Consider the following 12,672-nt stretch of genomic DNA (forward strand, 5'->3'; position numbering starts at 1 on the left):
ACCAAAATGCATTCAACTCTCTCTCTTTTTTTTTCTTTTTGTCTTTTGTATCAAAATCTGCAGGTGAGAAACCGTACAAATGCCCCCATTGTGATTATGCTGGTACTCAATCTGCATCCCTAAAGTACCACTTGGAGCGGCACCATAGGGAACGGCAGAATGGCGCAGGCCCCCATTCCGGGCAGCCCCCCAACCAAGACCACAAAGAGGAGGCACCCAGCAAGGCTTCTCTGTTCATCAGGCCGGACATTCTGAGGGGAGCCTTCAAGGGCCTTCCGGGAATCGATTTCCGAGGGGCCCCCGTCTCTCAGCAGTGGGCGGCCGGCATGCTGCCCTCCGGAGATCACGCTGGACAGGCCCCGGGCATGTCTTCGGAGACGTCTTCGGACAACATAAAAGGTTCTGACCTGCCTTCAAAAGGGACACACTTCTCTGAACTTGGAAGAGCATATCAGAGTATGGTCGGCAATGGGGTGAACTTCCAAGGGTCTCTGCAAGCCTTCATGGACAGTTTCGTTCTGAGCTCTTTGAAGAAAGAGAAGGAAATGAAGGACAAGGGCCTGTCTGATCCTCTTTCCATGAAAGGCCACGGATCAGATGGCGGCGAAGAGAAAAGCAGTACTAGGTCCTCCCAGAGGAAAACAGAGAAGTCGCAGTACGAACCCCTGGATTTGTCCGTGAGGCCCGACGCCGCTTCGCTTCCAGGCTCCTCGGTGACGGTCCAAGACAATATCGCGTGGCACGGTTGCTTATTTTGTTCCTTCACAACTTCCTCTATGGAACTAATGGCTCTCCACCTCCAGGCCAATCACCTGGGCAAAGCTAAACGCAAGGATCACATCTTGGGAGCTACAGGAAACGGCAAAGACCTTTCCAGAGAGGCACTTAAAGTTGGCCTGCTCTCTTCATCCATACAATCCAACAAGGAGGTGGGAGTCTCTAATATGATTAGTCAACTGGACTCCACTTCTGAGAAGATGACCCAAGGACAGAGCAAGGATCCTCTGGCGGAACAAAAGAGCACCCCTTGGCCTGGTCACCTGGACTCCGCTTTTTGTAATTTTAATTCCGACTTCTACAAGCAATTTGGGGTTTACCCAGGCATCGTTGGCCCAAGACCCTCCAATTCCTGTGCCAACAGTGGTCCCGAAGGAAAAGCCCCGTCCGAAGATGACTCCACCATCCTCCTCCACGAATCTGTAAATAAAACCACTATCGACGACCTGTCTGACATTGCCTCGTCTGAAGACATGGAGTCTTCCAAGGAAGAAAACAATGAAGAGGAGGATATTGAAACAGAGCCTGAAATGATGAATAAACCATTGTCTGGTCTCAATAAAGACAGCGGTGATGGAGGAGATGGTATCCTCAACCCAGTCCCCTCCCATCCTACGCAAGGACTTGCCTTACCTGTGCCGCAGACATCAGAGAAGCAGTGGCATAGCCCAAGTCTCCTTTCTTCCCATGAAACCTCGTCAGGTGCGATGAAACCGGAACAAATTCAGGGTCCCCAGGTCCTGGAGAAGCAGATGAACATGTTGTCAGTCCTTAGGGCCTACAGCTCTGACGGCTTAGCAGCCTTTAACGGACTCGCAAGTAGCACAGCAAGTAGTGGATGTATCAAGAGGCCAGACTTGTGTGGTAAGTTTTAGCATCCTATTTCTTTAGTCCATTTCCAAAAAGAGCAGCGCAGATTCACGCTTTCAATTGGATACTATGCTTGTGAGCAAATTTGGATTTCAAAGTCAAGAGCGTACAGTTCAATTTAGACAATCCGATCAGGCCATTATGAAAAAAAGCTTTTTTGAACTCAAGCTGTTTTCTGATTGGTGTCACAGTCTATAGCACCTGTGCTAGAGGCATTAAAATGGGAATACTACAATGCTTAATTCATCTGTTTTAACTCATATTTGGAGAAAAAAGTTTTTTTTTTTAAAAATGACATGGTAACTTGCAAACTTTTCAGTATTTTCAACTTACATGGAAGAATCCTAAGACAAATTCTTAATGCTTTGCTTAAGCCAACCTTGCTTGCTTCAACTTTTCTTTATATTGATTTAGTAGATACTAAACTCCCATGACACTAACCGGAAGCCAAATGCAAAGTGAATGAATGGGTCTCTCTATAATGAGGGAGATAGATCTTTACAATTTTGTGATTCGTTTGGGGAGAGCCAATCTATAGCGATCTTTGTTTATTGCCAGTGGTTAGATTACTGTCTATTTGCTGTTCTAACTGGAGGTCTATGAGTTGTGAATTGACTGATTAAGATTATGCCTACAGGTAACTTAAAACACATAACACACGCTCACTTACACACGTTCACAGATCCAGTTTAGCTATGATTTACCACTACTTAATCCAGCGTAAACTGGTGTTTCACTTTGGCAGATCATTAATTTGCCCTAAATCCTTTTTTTTTTTTTTGGTGGTTCTATATTTACCTAGTTAAAGCACTTGGTTGGGGGGGGGAGGGGGTAATGAAAGGGGAAATGACATCATCAGCGTATGATGATAACTCTCCCTCTGAAAATTCTTGTCCACCCAAAAGGCATTCAAGTGAAACAGAATGACCCTTCCCCCCCACAATAGTTCTGGTGATTCTAATCTTCAAATGGATTTCAGCTGTCCTTTTACTTCACCTATAAAAACTGAAAAGGAGCATCTCAATCAGCAGACTTAAGGAAATGGTAAAATAGCTTCTTAAATTGGAATTGATATATCGCTCTCTTTTCTTCCCCCTCTGCCCACCTAATCCACTGAGAACTGAATCTGGTAGTCAGATATATATGTTTTGAATTGTCAGAAATCATTAAAATCCATTACTGGCAGCTCAAAAACTATTGACAGCTCCAAATGTCACGTGATTCACAAAGCCCCATTAGCCACTTATTTTTAGCCCAAAACAATTCATTACTTTTGAAGTTTTAAAAATTTGAAAGGCAAAAAGAAAAACCCAGGAAAGAAAAGTGTTTCAAAACCAGCCAGATTTGATTTTCCCTTTTTCATTTTTTCATTTGGGGGTGCTCCATTGTAAGTGCTGTAATGAAAAATAAAGTTTTTTTAAACAAATTTTTTTTTAAAGGTCTATTTTCATTTCTTTCAAATACCTACAGGACAGGACCTTAGCTGTGGTCTGGAATCCACGCATCGGGAAAGATCAAAAACTAGCATGTTAGTAAGCTCATTATTATTGAAATGAGCTCACATTACCCCTATTAATTTTTCCATCTTGCCATCAATGCAGCAGGAAGACTGGCTTTCTTTGATGAGGCCTGCCCAGTGGTATCCTATTTTACTTGAGGCATGGGGGTTTGGAGGAGAACAGAGCAGTGACATTACAGAGTCTGTTCTATTTTGTATGCTATTTCCATTGAAAGTGTAGTGCGAGTTCTCCCTTCTCCTATCCAAAAATAGCAGCTCACGATTCACAGCTGACATTTCTAGCGGGGATGAACTAAAAGGGTTTTAATCAAGCCTTCGGCCATTGTGACAGCACATCTCTGCTACATGTCGTACCTCCCCTTTTCACTCCCCTGGCCACCCACCCCCTTTCACCCCGCCACGTTTCGAAGGAGAGCGTGGCCAACAAACTTCATGGTAGAAACCCAGGACTTGCTCATGCTTTTCATCGTGGCCACTCCCTCACCTCTTGGTCCCCAATCCTGCCTTCCCAGAATGGATTGGGGAACCAAGATAAATCTGTCTTTTTGAGAAGTCCCAAAGCCATTTTCGCCTTTGGCTTCTTTACTTATGTGATATCTTACACTAGTAGGAAAAGCATAGAAGAGGCTTTCTCAGCTGGGTTAGTTAATCCTGCAGCAGAGTGGTAGGCGATAGGACCGTAACAATGCCCCTCTAAGAATGTTCTCCTTTCCTCTCCGGTCACTGGGTCTGACAGCCCCGTTTGGCCCCTTTTCTCTGTCTGTCCTCACTTCCAGACCTGTACTGTAGTTTCTCACAAATCAGTATTGTGATCCAGATCCCAGAGAGACTGGACGTAATTGCTCCCTGTCTGATAATTCATTCATCCAATCGTATTTATTGAGCACTTACTGTGTGCAGAGCACTGTACTAAGCTCTTGGAAAGTACAATTCGGCAACAGATAGAGACAATCCCTACCAAACAACGGGCTCACAGTCTAGAAGGAGGAGACAGACAACAACAACAACAAAAAAACAAGGAGACAGGCATCAATAGCATAATGAACAGGGTGCTAGTACATCAACATGCAGAGTTGCCCGGGATGCTTTTTCGTCTGCGTACAGGAAAACCTCCTCATACTTTCCAGAGGCAAAACTATCCTTTACCTTCCAATTCATGCCAAGAGCCAAAATAAAATTGATACCTGAAGATTCATTACCGATTCTTTTCCCCTGTAGTTCTTCCCCAGGACCAAGTAAGCATGTCTCCCTGAGTTATGTCTGACTGCTAAATCCAGCTTCTGGAACTCCACGGGGTGAATTTTATGGCTTTAACTTCCAAGGAGCAAATCAGCCTTTCTAAACAAAATCCCTAGGAAGAGTAGGGCAGTTCCCTTGCCTTGCAGATAAGTTCCAAAGCTGCCATACCCCCAAAATGTCACCGGGCTTTTATGGGATATTCATTCATTCAGTTTATTGAGCGCTTACCGTCTGTAAAGCACCACTGACAGAGAGACAACTTATGCGATAGCTGAGAGCACTAGTCCCCCTAAAGAGGAGGCCAGCACCTGGGCAGGAGGAGGCATTTTCAATTTTTATTCCCTTTTATGTCCATACAGTCGAATTCCTTTCAGGCCCTGAAATTGTGAGCCAGGAATCATCTACAAATGTAGTTGATAAATCATTTTTAATCTTCTCTTATTTGCTGTATTGATAAAGATGAGGTGAGGGCAGGAAAGAGGAGGAAAGTGTCCTCATCTTTTGGTGGGGATTGAGAAAGATTTGCCTAATATTTGTGACAAACTCTAATTTAGAAGAGCTGAAATGGAGATTTTCAAATGAACCTTCCACACAAAACATTATTATAGTATGGCGTTAACTACCGATTGGAGTTACCCAAGATATGTAGGGACAGAGTTCATAGTGGCAGAAAATAATCTTTTGCTAACTTGGAGGGGACACATTTTTGCTCCTAGTGAATTTGCACTTGAAATTGTAAATAGATGAGTTCTTTACAAAGTTTGGTCAGTGACTTGCCCAAAAAGCAGTGATAACTGGAAGACAATCTTGTTAGTCAGGGTGTACATTTCTCTGGTATTAAAGTGCTTTGCTAGATTTCCAGACCTGCAGTAACATGCAAATGAACAAGTTTTGATTTGCATGATCAAAAGGCTTGTTTGACTAACAACTGGGGAATGTGGGGTATGTGTGGATGATATATTCAATTTTCAGTCATCCATGTTCTTCCACTTTGGGAAAATTGGTCTTTTAGGAGACATTCGATAATCTTCTCTTCCCATTTAGACCTGAATTTTCTCTCCTTTACATCTTGATTTCTTTTGGGTAGGTGCTTAGCACAATTGTGTTTTCATCCTGGATCTTTCACCTTCCCTAAGCTTGGGTAATTTTGCGGCTTCAGTGGATTTTAGGTTCAGAGCTGACTGAGAGGAACTGGGGTTGATATAGAGTAGGCAGATGAGCTAGGCAGCTCAGCATATTTTTATTTTGCCCTTTATTTCTCACAACAATATTCATGGATGTTTGTCATCTTCATGCTTTGTACTTTACCAGTTGAAAGCCAGTGTGATATAGCAAGATAGTTACTGAATAAGTATCATAGAACAGAGAGAACACGGCGTTCAATAGTACTAGTTTATGTCATGGATGATCTTAGAGTTTTTGAAGAGTTGGAAGAACATTCTCTCATTAAGAATATATTAGTGCCATTTGGTGTGTCTGAATTTTTGTGGCCACATCCAATATTTTCTACAAAGGGATCTTGGGGGAGCTGCAGTCTTTTGCTGATAGTTTATGGTTGATGTTCTTTTTGGCAGTCAGTACCACCGGACTTGTGTTATAAAATGCTGCAGTTAAAGAGGGCATTTCCAACATAGCAAATTGATGATGTAGGAAATTGATACAGGCTGGAAGAAACCAGGGCTAGAACCAGTTCAAAATAGGGGTCGTATCACCAGGGCTGTAACATAAACTATAGCGAAGACAGAGGATGCTAATTTTAAATCAGTGACACCTCCCTTTGCGTTACGCTGGGCTTTTGAAAGGCACTGACTTACTGTGACTGACAGCTTCATCGTCATCATCATCATCAATGATCTTTATCAAGTGCTTACTATGTGCAGAGCACTGTACTAAGTGCCTGGGAGAGTATGATACAACAGAGTTGGTAGAGCTGTTCCCTGCCCATAATGAGTTTATAGTCTAGAGGGGGAGAAATACTTTAATATAAAATGAATAATTTATAATGTATAATTTCTAAATATGTACATAAGTGCTTCAGATCAACTGGGCTGCTCTCTCCCACATGTTCTATAGTCAAATCTATAATCAGTCAATCAGTGGTATTTATTTAGTGCTTACTGTGTGCAGGGCACTCAACTAAGAGATTAGAAGAGTGCAATATAACAGATTTGACAGAAAGGTCCCCTGCCCACAGGGAGCGTACAACCTAGAGCTTATAGTGTAGTTCACAGCTTTATAGTGGATTTCCACTGACGTGCACCTGTAGCTTGAGATTCATCACTGATTTCAGTCGATGCTGAATGTTTAGGGAACAGGCAGGAAAGGGGAAGCTGCCAGACCAGAATGACTATGGCAATATTCAGGGAAGTGGGCTGTCGCCCACCAGGAGATGGAGTCAAGGAGGGTGGAAACCATACCAAGTTGAGAGTATTGCTGAGGGATTGCTGCAGCAGTGGAGTTATTAAGGGAGTCTTGTAATGCAAATGACTCTGAGTTGTTATAAAGGTACCGCAAAATCTACCCTTTATAATCTGCTAGCTGAGCCAAAGACGGAGCATTAGTTTCTTTTTATCTGTCACAAGGATCAATAAGGATTTTTTTTCCCCCTTGATCCATTGTGGAAAGCCTCAGAATGGACCACTTTTTCCATTCAGGAGTTTCAGTAGGGGTGAATTTCATTTGAGGGAGAGGCGGCACTATTTGTGTGAAAATATCCAACCAAACTCTTACGGCATCCTTCTTCTCCTACCTTTCTTTTTTTTTTTTAATTAAAAGGGAATGCCACTGATCTGATGTCGTTTGCCCTGCAGGATAGCAGGACTGTTTTGTGAATAGCATTGTATTTGCCAAATGGTTCACTAGTCATTTCAGTACAAACAAATGGATGGTGTGTGTAAGTCTGCAAACACTGATGACATTTAGCCTTGTTTATGCTCCTTTCCTTTTTGCTGCATATTTTTGGCTTGAAAGGCTACTGTCTGAATCAACAGTGCTCCTAAGATGAAGTAGAGTCTGAGGAGCTTTAAGTTTGGTGACTGTATCCATCTTATTATTGGTTTCCATCACTTCTTGGTCTACCACAATAGCTTAGGGTTAGGAGGGGAACAATGAAACTTAGATTTGGGGCAGGGCCCATTTTTTTTTTTTTCTCAACATCTTCTCACGTGTGATGTGGGAGAAAAGTAAAAGGCAGTTTTTTTGCAAGCAGGCATCTCCCCGTGTGAATCTGGAATCTGAAGGCAAGGCCAGCTCTGGTTTCTTGATTGCGATAGAACATTTTCTTCCAGTGCTTCAGAGCCAAAGATGTCCATCCCTTTTAATGTCTTGTATTTCTGCCTTTTTTAGTCTTTATGCCTTTAGGGGGAACGATTTGAATTGAAAGCTCTCCCGATCTTTGTGGAGTCTTAGCAGCTGAAGGATGCATATTTTTACACTATTTATAATGCCCAGGTTTCAGCTAAACAGTAATTATCAGCTATTACTTGGATCTGATATACAATATCTCTAGATCTAATTACCAATCTGCTCTAATAATTTACCCATTCTCGCTTTAGCCAGGAATTGAAGGACTAAATTTATAAATAATGCTTTGTCATAATTCTTACTCTGAACGATTCGTTAGTGATTGTGGTATTACCCTAGCTTTCAAATGTGTGTAGCCAAATGATTTTTAGATTGTTTAATGAATCTGAACATTCTCTTGCAGGTAAGTGACCCCTGTTGTAAACGCTATATCTGGAATTGCCATTGTCCTCTCATGTTCTTCGATGATTACCTGAAGCTTGTTAATTATCTAAAGCCAAGAGAAGAATGTATACACATATGTGTGTTTAATAAATAATTACTATTGGCACAGGTATGTGTATACACAAGGCACACAAACCTATGGCATATCACAAATACTCATGGAAGGCTAAAAATACTGGCCCATATGTTCTTCTATTAGTCATGTACTTTGGAGGCTTAGTGACTCAATGTGAGGAAAATTCCCTCGAACGATGGTAGGTCCAGAGTTACGAAGGCCTGTGGAACAGAAGCTCCATCAGCAGTATCCGCCTCCGGCCACCCAGGAACAACTTGACTTTGGACACACATGCCCGAGCACTTCACAGTTCAGGCACACATACAGTCACCCCGAGTTGTATATGCAACAGATGTGTGAGTGTGTGTGTGTGCGTGTGTGTGTGTGTTTGTGTGTGTGTGTGCGTGTGCGTGTGGTATGTGTGTGTGTGTGTCGCCGGAATATTCATGCCCAGCCATCAGATGTTCTCTTTGGTGTTGCTGCTTGAGTGTCTAATTGTCCTGTATGCTGTAACACTCTAGAAGAATACCAAAAGTGCAGTCATTATCTTTCTTCTTCTTTAAGCAGTAATATTGCTAGTTTAATATTGTGTCAGGTCCTAATATTAACCAGGAGGAGATGACAGTAAAATTCAATGAAGAGCACTCTGACATCCACAATTAAAAAAAAAAAAAACGGTGATTGAAGCGAAATGTGTAAACTTGTACTGGGTTATCGTGTGCTTTGGAATAGAATATTGTTGAAGTAATTAGAAAATATATTAAGGTTTTCCTGGTAATGAAGGCATGTAAGTTATAATAATTGTAGCTTTTCTGAATAAGTGTCAAACTATATCTTTAAATGTGCTGTATGTGGAGTTTCAAGTTAGGTCACCTATGAATGGAATGTAAAACAATACTAAAAAATGCTTCAATAACTTATCTTGGTATTGCTAATAAAAACGCTGTTAACCATTAGTGCAGTGTTGAGTCATTATGTTAATTCATTTTTCAACTCCCCGCCTCCCATGAAGCCCTGCTATCTGCTGGAATCCTCAACAGGACATTTAGGGAGTAATATTTATGCCACTCACTCGGAAATCTGCAGTGCAACTGGTTGGATTTTCCATGCCTTGTAATAACATCTGTGAAAGCACAATGGTCTCTTCTTCCTAGAAGTTGCCATAAAATTCACATTTGCCGAGGAAGTCAGGGAGATATCTAGGCCTAGGCTTGTGTCTCTGTCTTCCATCTGTTGTATCACTGGGACTCATAGCGCACAGTTTTCACTAGACGTATGACCCGTTGAGGCCCAGAGAAGAAACAATGCATCTACACTATTTTTTATCCCAAAGGGACTCCATTGATGTCAAGGAGACAATGTAGTTCTATTTTCAGTTGGCATCTTCTCTATAAGATGCCACCTTGCCCGACTGGGCAACAGGCAGGCATGGGACAACCATTTCCTAGCTTTTTCACGCTTGGGAAAAAGTCTTGTGAAATTTAAGGTTATTCCCCCCACACCTTCCTCTCCTTTTGTTCCTCCCTGCTTCCACTCTCTGAGATAACACTGTTATGGGAGAAGATATGAGACAAAAGAAAAAAAAGGAGCTCTTTCCCCCTTTTCTGTGACCAGTTTTTGTCAACACTGTTGGTCTGAATAACTTATGGGTGCCTCTTATTAATGCCACCCAACCTCCATGACTCAGGGCTTGACATTTCAGTGTTCTGTGTCATACTGAGGAGGAGTTGTAGTTCAAGAGCAGAACAATTGCATTGTTTCTGAATGGTTGATAAATCCCCCAAAGAATTTGAGATAAAACTATTTCCGTGGTCCAGACCCCGTGACATAAATATTAGATTGATTCTGATTTTGGAGAGGGGAGGGAGGTGGTGAGTGAGGAGAAGTGGGCAACAAAGCAAACCAAAGTCTAAAAGCCCTTGCTCTCTAGACCAAGATTAAATCCTGGAAGAAACCCCTTATGGCATATTTTTAAGTAGGTTGAATACCAATGGGTGTTATTGAACTTTGTGTTTTGTTAGAGAATTTGGTTGAGTGCCTATTGAGAAACATGATATCTTGGTAGCAAATATCTGAGCAGGACAATGGAGCACTCACCTCAACAACAGAACCCGACCAAAATGGTAATTGGGAAGTCACCTTCCCTTCATCATGGACTAGGTTGTATCAGGAATTAGAGCTACTTTTCCAACGTCTCTCCCCCTGTTGTGTGAGCCTGTTTTTCCTCAGCTTTCCAAATCCTGAATTCTGCTTGCTGGAGGATCAGGCTCATGCAAGCAAATCCACAAGTGGGTTTGAGGAGAGAGCGATTGGATGAAGCCCAATTAATTTTCTTCGAATTGGACTGCAAATCATCCCCCGCAGCTGCCCGAGGGGCTTTAGCCCCTTGACACCCCATTTTGCTCCCAAGAAGGAAAGCAAGAGCAGAGAGAGTGGGAATGAGGAAGTCAAAAGGGCTGGGAGTTTTCCTTGGAGTTCCTCTTGTGCTGAAGAAAACAAATCCCTTGCCCTGATTAAGAAGCAGCATCCGGGCTTACGAGGAGTGGCCACCCAGTTCTTTATGCCAAGAAAAATGTTCTTGCCAGGACCCCGAAAGCGAGGGATTAAAGTAGGAGAGAGGAAGGCAAGCCTTTCAGAGAATGCCTGACTTATTCTTTTGCCTCTGGGGTCGGGGGGGGCTGAAGGGGAATGGGGAGGGGAAGCTGCAGAAGTCATTGTCAGGGGCACCCCCTGTGAGGCCTGGTTTAAGCCCTGACAAATTGCCTTCATGTTCCACTGCTCATGGTTGGACACTCTTTCCTGATAGCATTTCTCTTCATTTAGCATGTCTCGGAAGCATATCTTTCAGACTCAGAGAAACCTTTGAGGTCATTAAAGGAGTCGATCCTTTCCCGATTATAAACAAACAAGAATAGGGGTAAGTGAACACTGTATTTCAATGTGGACATCACGCAGCCGTAAACACATTCGCTAGGAAATGAGGGAGACGGACAGATAAGAGGAATACATCATCTCTCCCCGCACATCCCCACACTGACAGCAAAGATCCTCTCAGGGACAATTGAAAAACAGTTATCTGAGTGTTACTCTACCCCCTTCCAGAATAGGATCTCTCCAGTGGCATCTTCAAGCCGGGAGGCCCCTTGTCATTTCCGTTTTCCCACCAGGCGGGTGTTTCCTCAGTTTTTCCCCAAAGGCTACTTCACTGGTTGAGATGAAGCTGTGCTGAATTCCCACCTCCCCACTTTTACTAATCCAGAACTGGCCCTGCCTCTCCTCCCACCCCTCCCCCTCTCTACCCCATCCCGATAACTTCAAAGACCTTTCCCTAAAGTACTTCTGGAATCAGTACCATCCTAGTCTATCAGACTTCCTTAAAGCTTCTTGTCTGCTGCCTGAACTACAAATGTATTCTCTTATTGCTGTTAAGTATTTGAGCAGAGTCAGAATTATGTCAGTGAGATTCTCGCACCCCAAATTCCTCACAGGCAAAATATCAACAGCTATCCATAAACAGGAACCATGTCTCAGTCCCAACCATGTATTCTCTCTCAGCACTTCGTATGGTACTTGGCACACAGTAAGTGCTTAATAAATACTAGTACTATTTCTACTAAACATCCAGTTGACAGAGAGCCCTCTAATATACAATGTTTCCCATGTGGATTCTATCCTTTGACTCCACCCCCTAATAATAAAAAATGTGGGATTTGTTAAGTGCTCACTATGTCCCAAGCACTGTTCTAGTCACTGGGGGAGGCACAGGATAATAAGGTCGGATGCATTCCCACTTCTACATAGGGCTCACAGTATAAGTAGGAGGGAAAACAGATATTTTATCTCTATTTTGCAGAGAAGAAAAATGAGGTACAGAGAAGTTAAGTGACTTGCCCGAGGTCACACAACTAGCAAGCACCAGAGCCTGGATTAGAACCCAGGTCCCTTGACTTTCAGGCACAGCCCTTTACACTAGGTCACAGAGTTTCTCTTCTCTGCAGTCCATCCTCCTTCCAAGTAGAGTTTAGCCATTGACATGACAGAGGAATTTTAGATCATAAAAAAGTGTCTGGGGGTATCTGTGACTTCCTGGGGGAGGCAGGGGAGGATGCGTACCCTGCAAGTGATGGAAAGAAGGCTTTTAAAAAAAATCCATTTATTCATTTACACATGTTGTAAAATATTTTTGCTTTGACCAAATTTAGGTATTCTGGATAAAAAGTAAATGCTGATGATACTAAACTTTGGGAAATGATTATTGCTCATGCATAGTCACTTCTTTTCAAAGACATTGCACAATGATTAAATTATGTTCCAAAATATGCAGCCTGGCAGCAGCTACTAATGGCTCAGAGTAAGCAGCTCCAGCCTGTTGAACACATAGGAATATGCATTTTCCAGGTTAAAGTAGGGAAGTTGGGCATAATGATTTTCTCTCCCCACTGAGCAAATGTTCATTTTTAGCTTC

The 12,672-nt window shown here is 42.6% G+C and overlaps 1 protein-coding gene across 7 annotated transcripts in view; it reads left to right on the forward strand.

The window, feature by feature from the left end:
• The window catches only part of ZNF536 (zinc finger protein 536), a 337,831-nt gene extending 328,668 nt beyond the window's left edge, over window positions 1-9,163 (forward strand). For 6 of the 7 annotated variants that reach the window (XM_029075590.2, XM_029075591.1, XM_029075589.1 and 3 more), the window contains one exon: window positions 64-1,652. In XM_029075590.2, the coding sequence (XP_028931423.1) occupies window positions 64-1,652 (1,589 nt within the window). Of the gene's footprint in view, window positions 1-63; window positions 1,653-8,111 lie in introns of those variants that run through there. The other variant, XM_029075588.2, reaches the window with a different exon arrangement.
• The last annotated feature ends 3,509 nt before the right edge of the window (window positions 9,164-12,672 follow it).

The sequence above is a fragment of the Ornithorhynchus anatinus genome, chromosome 11, assembly GCF_004115215.2.
Source record: "Ornithorhynchus anatinus isolate Pmale09 chromosome 11, mOrnAna1.pri.v4, whole genome shotgun sequence".
NCBI classification, from domain to species: Eukaryota; Metazoa; Chordata; class Mammalia; order Monotremata; family Ornithorhynchidae; genus Ornithorhynchus; species Ornithorhynchus anatinus.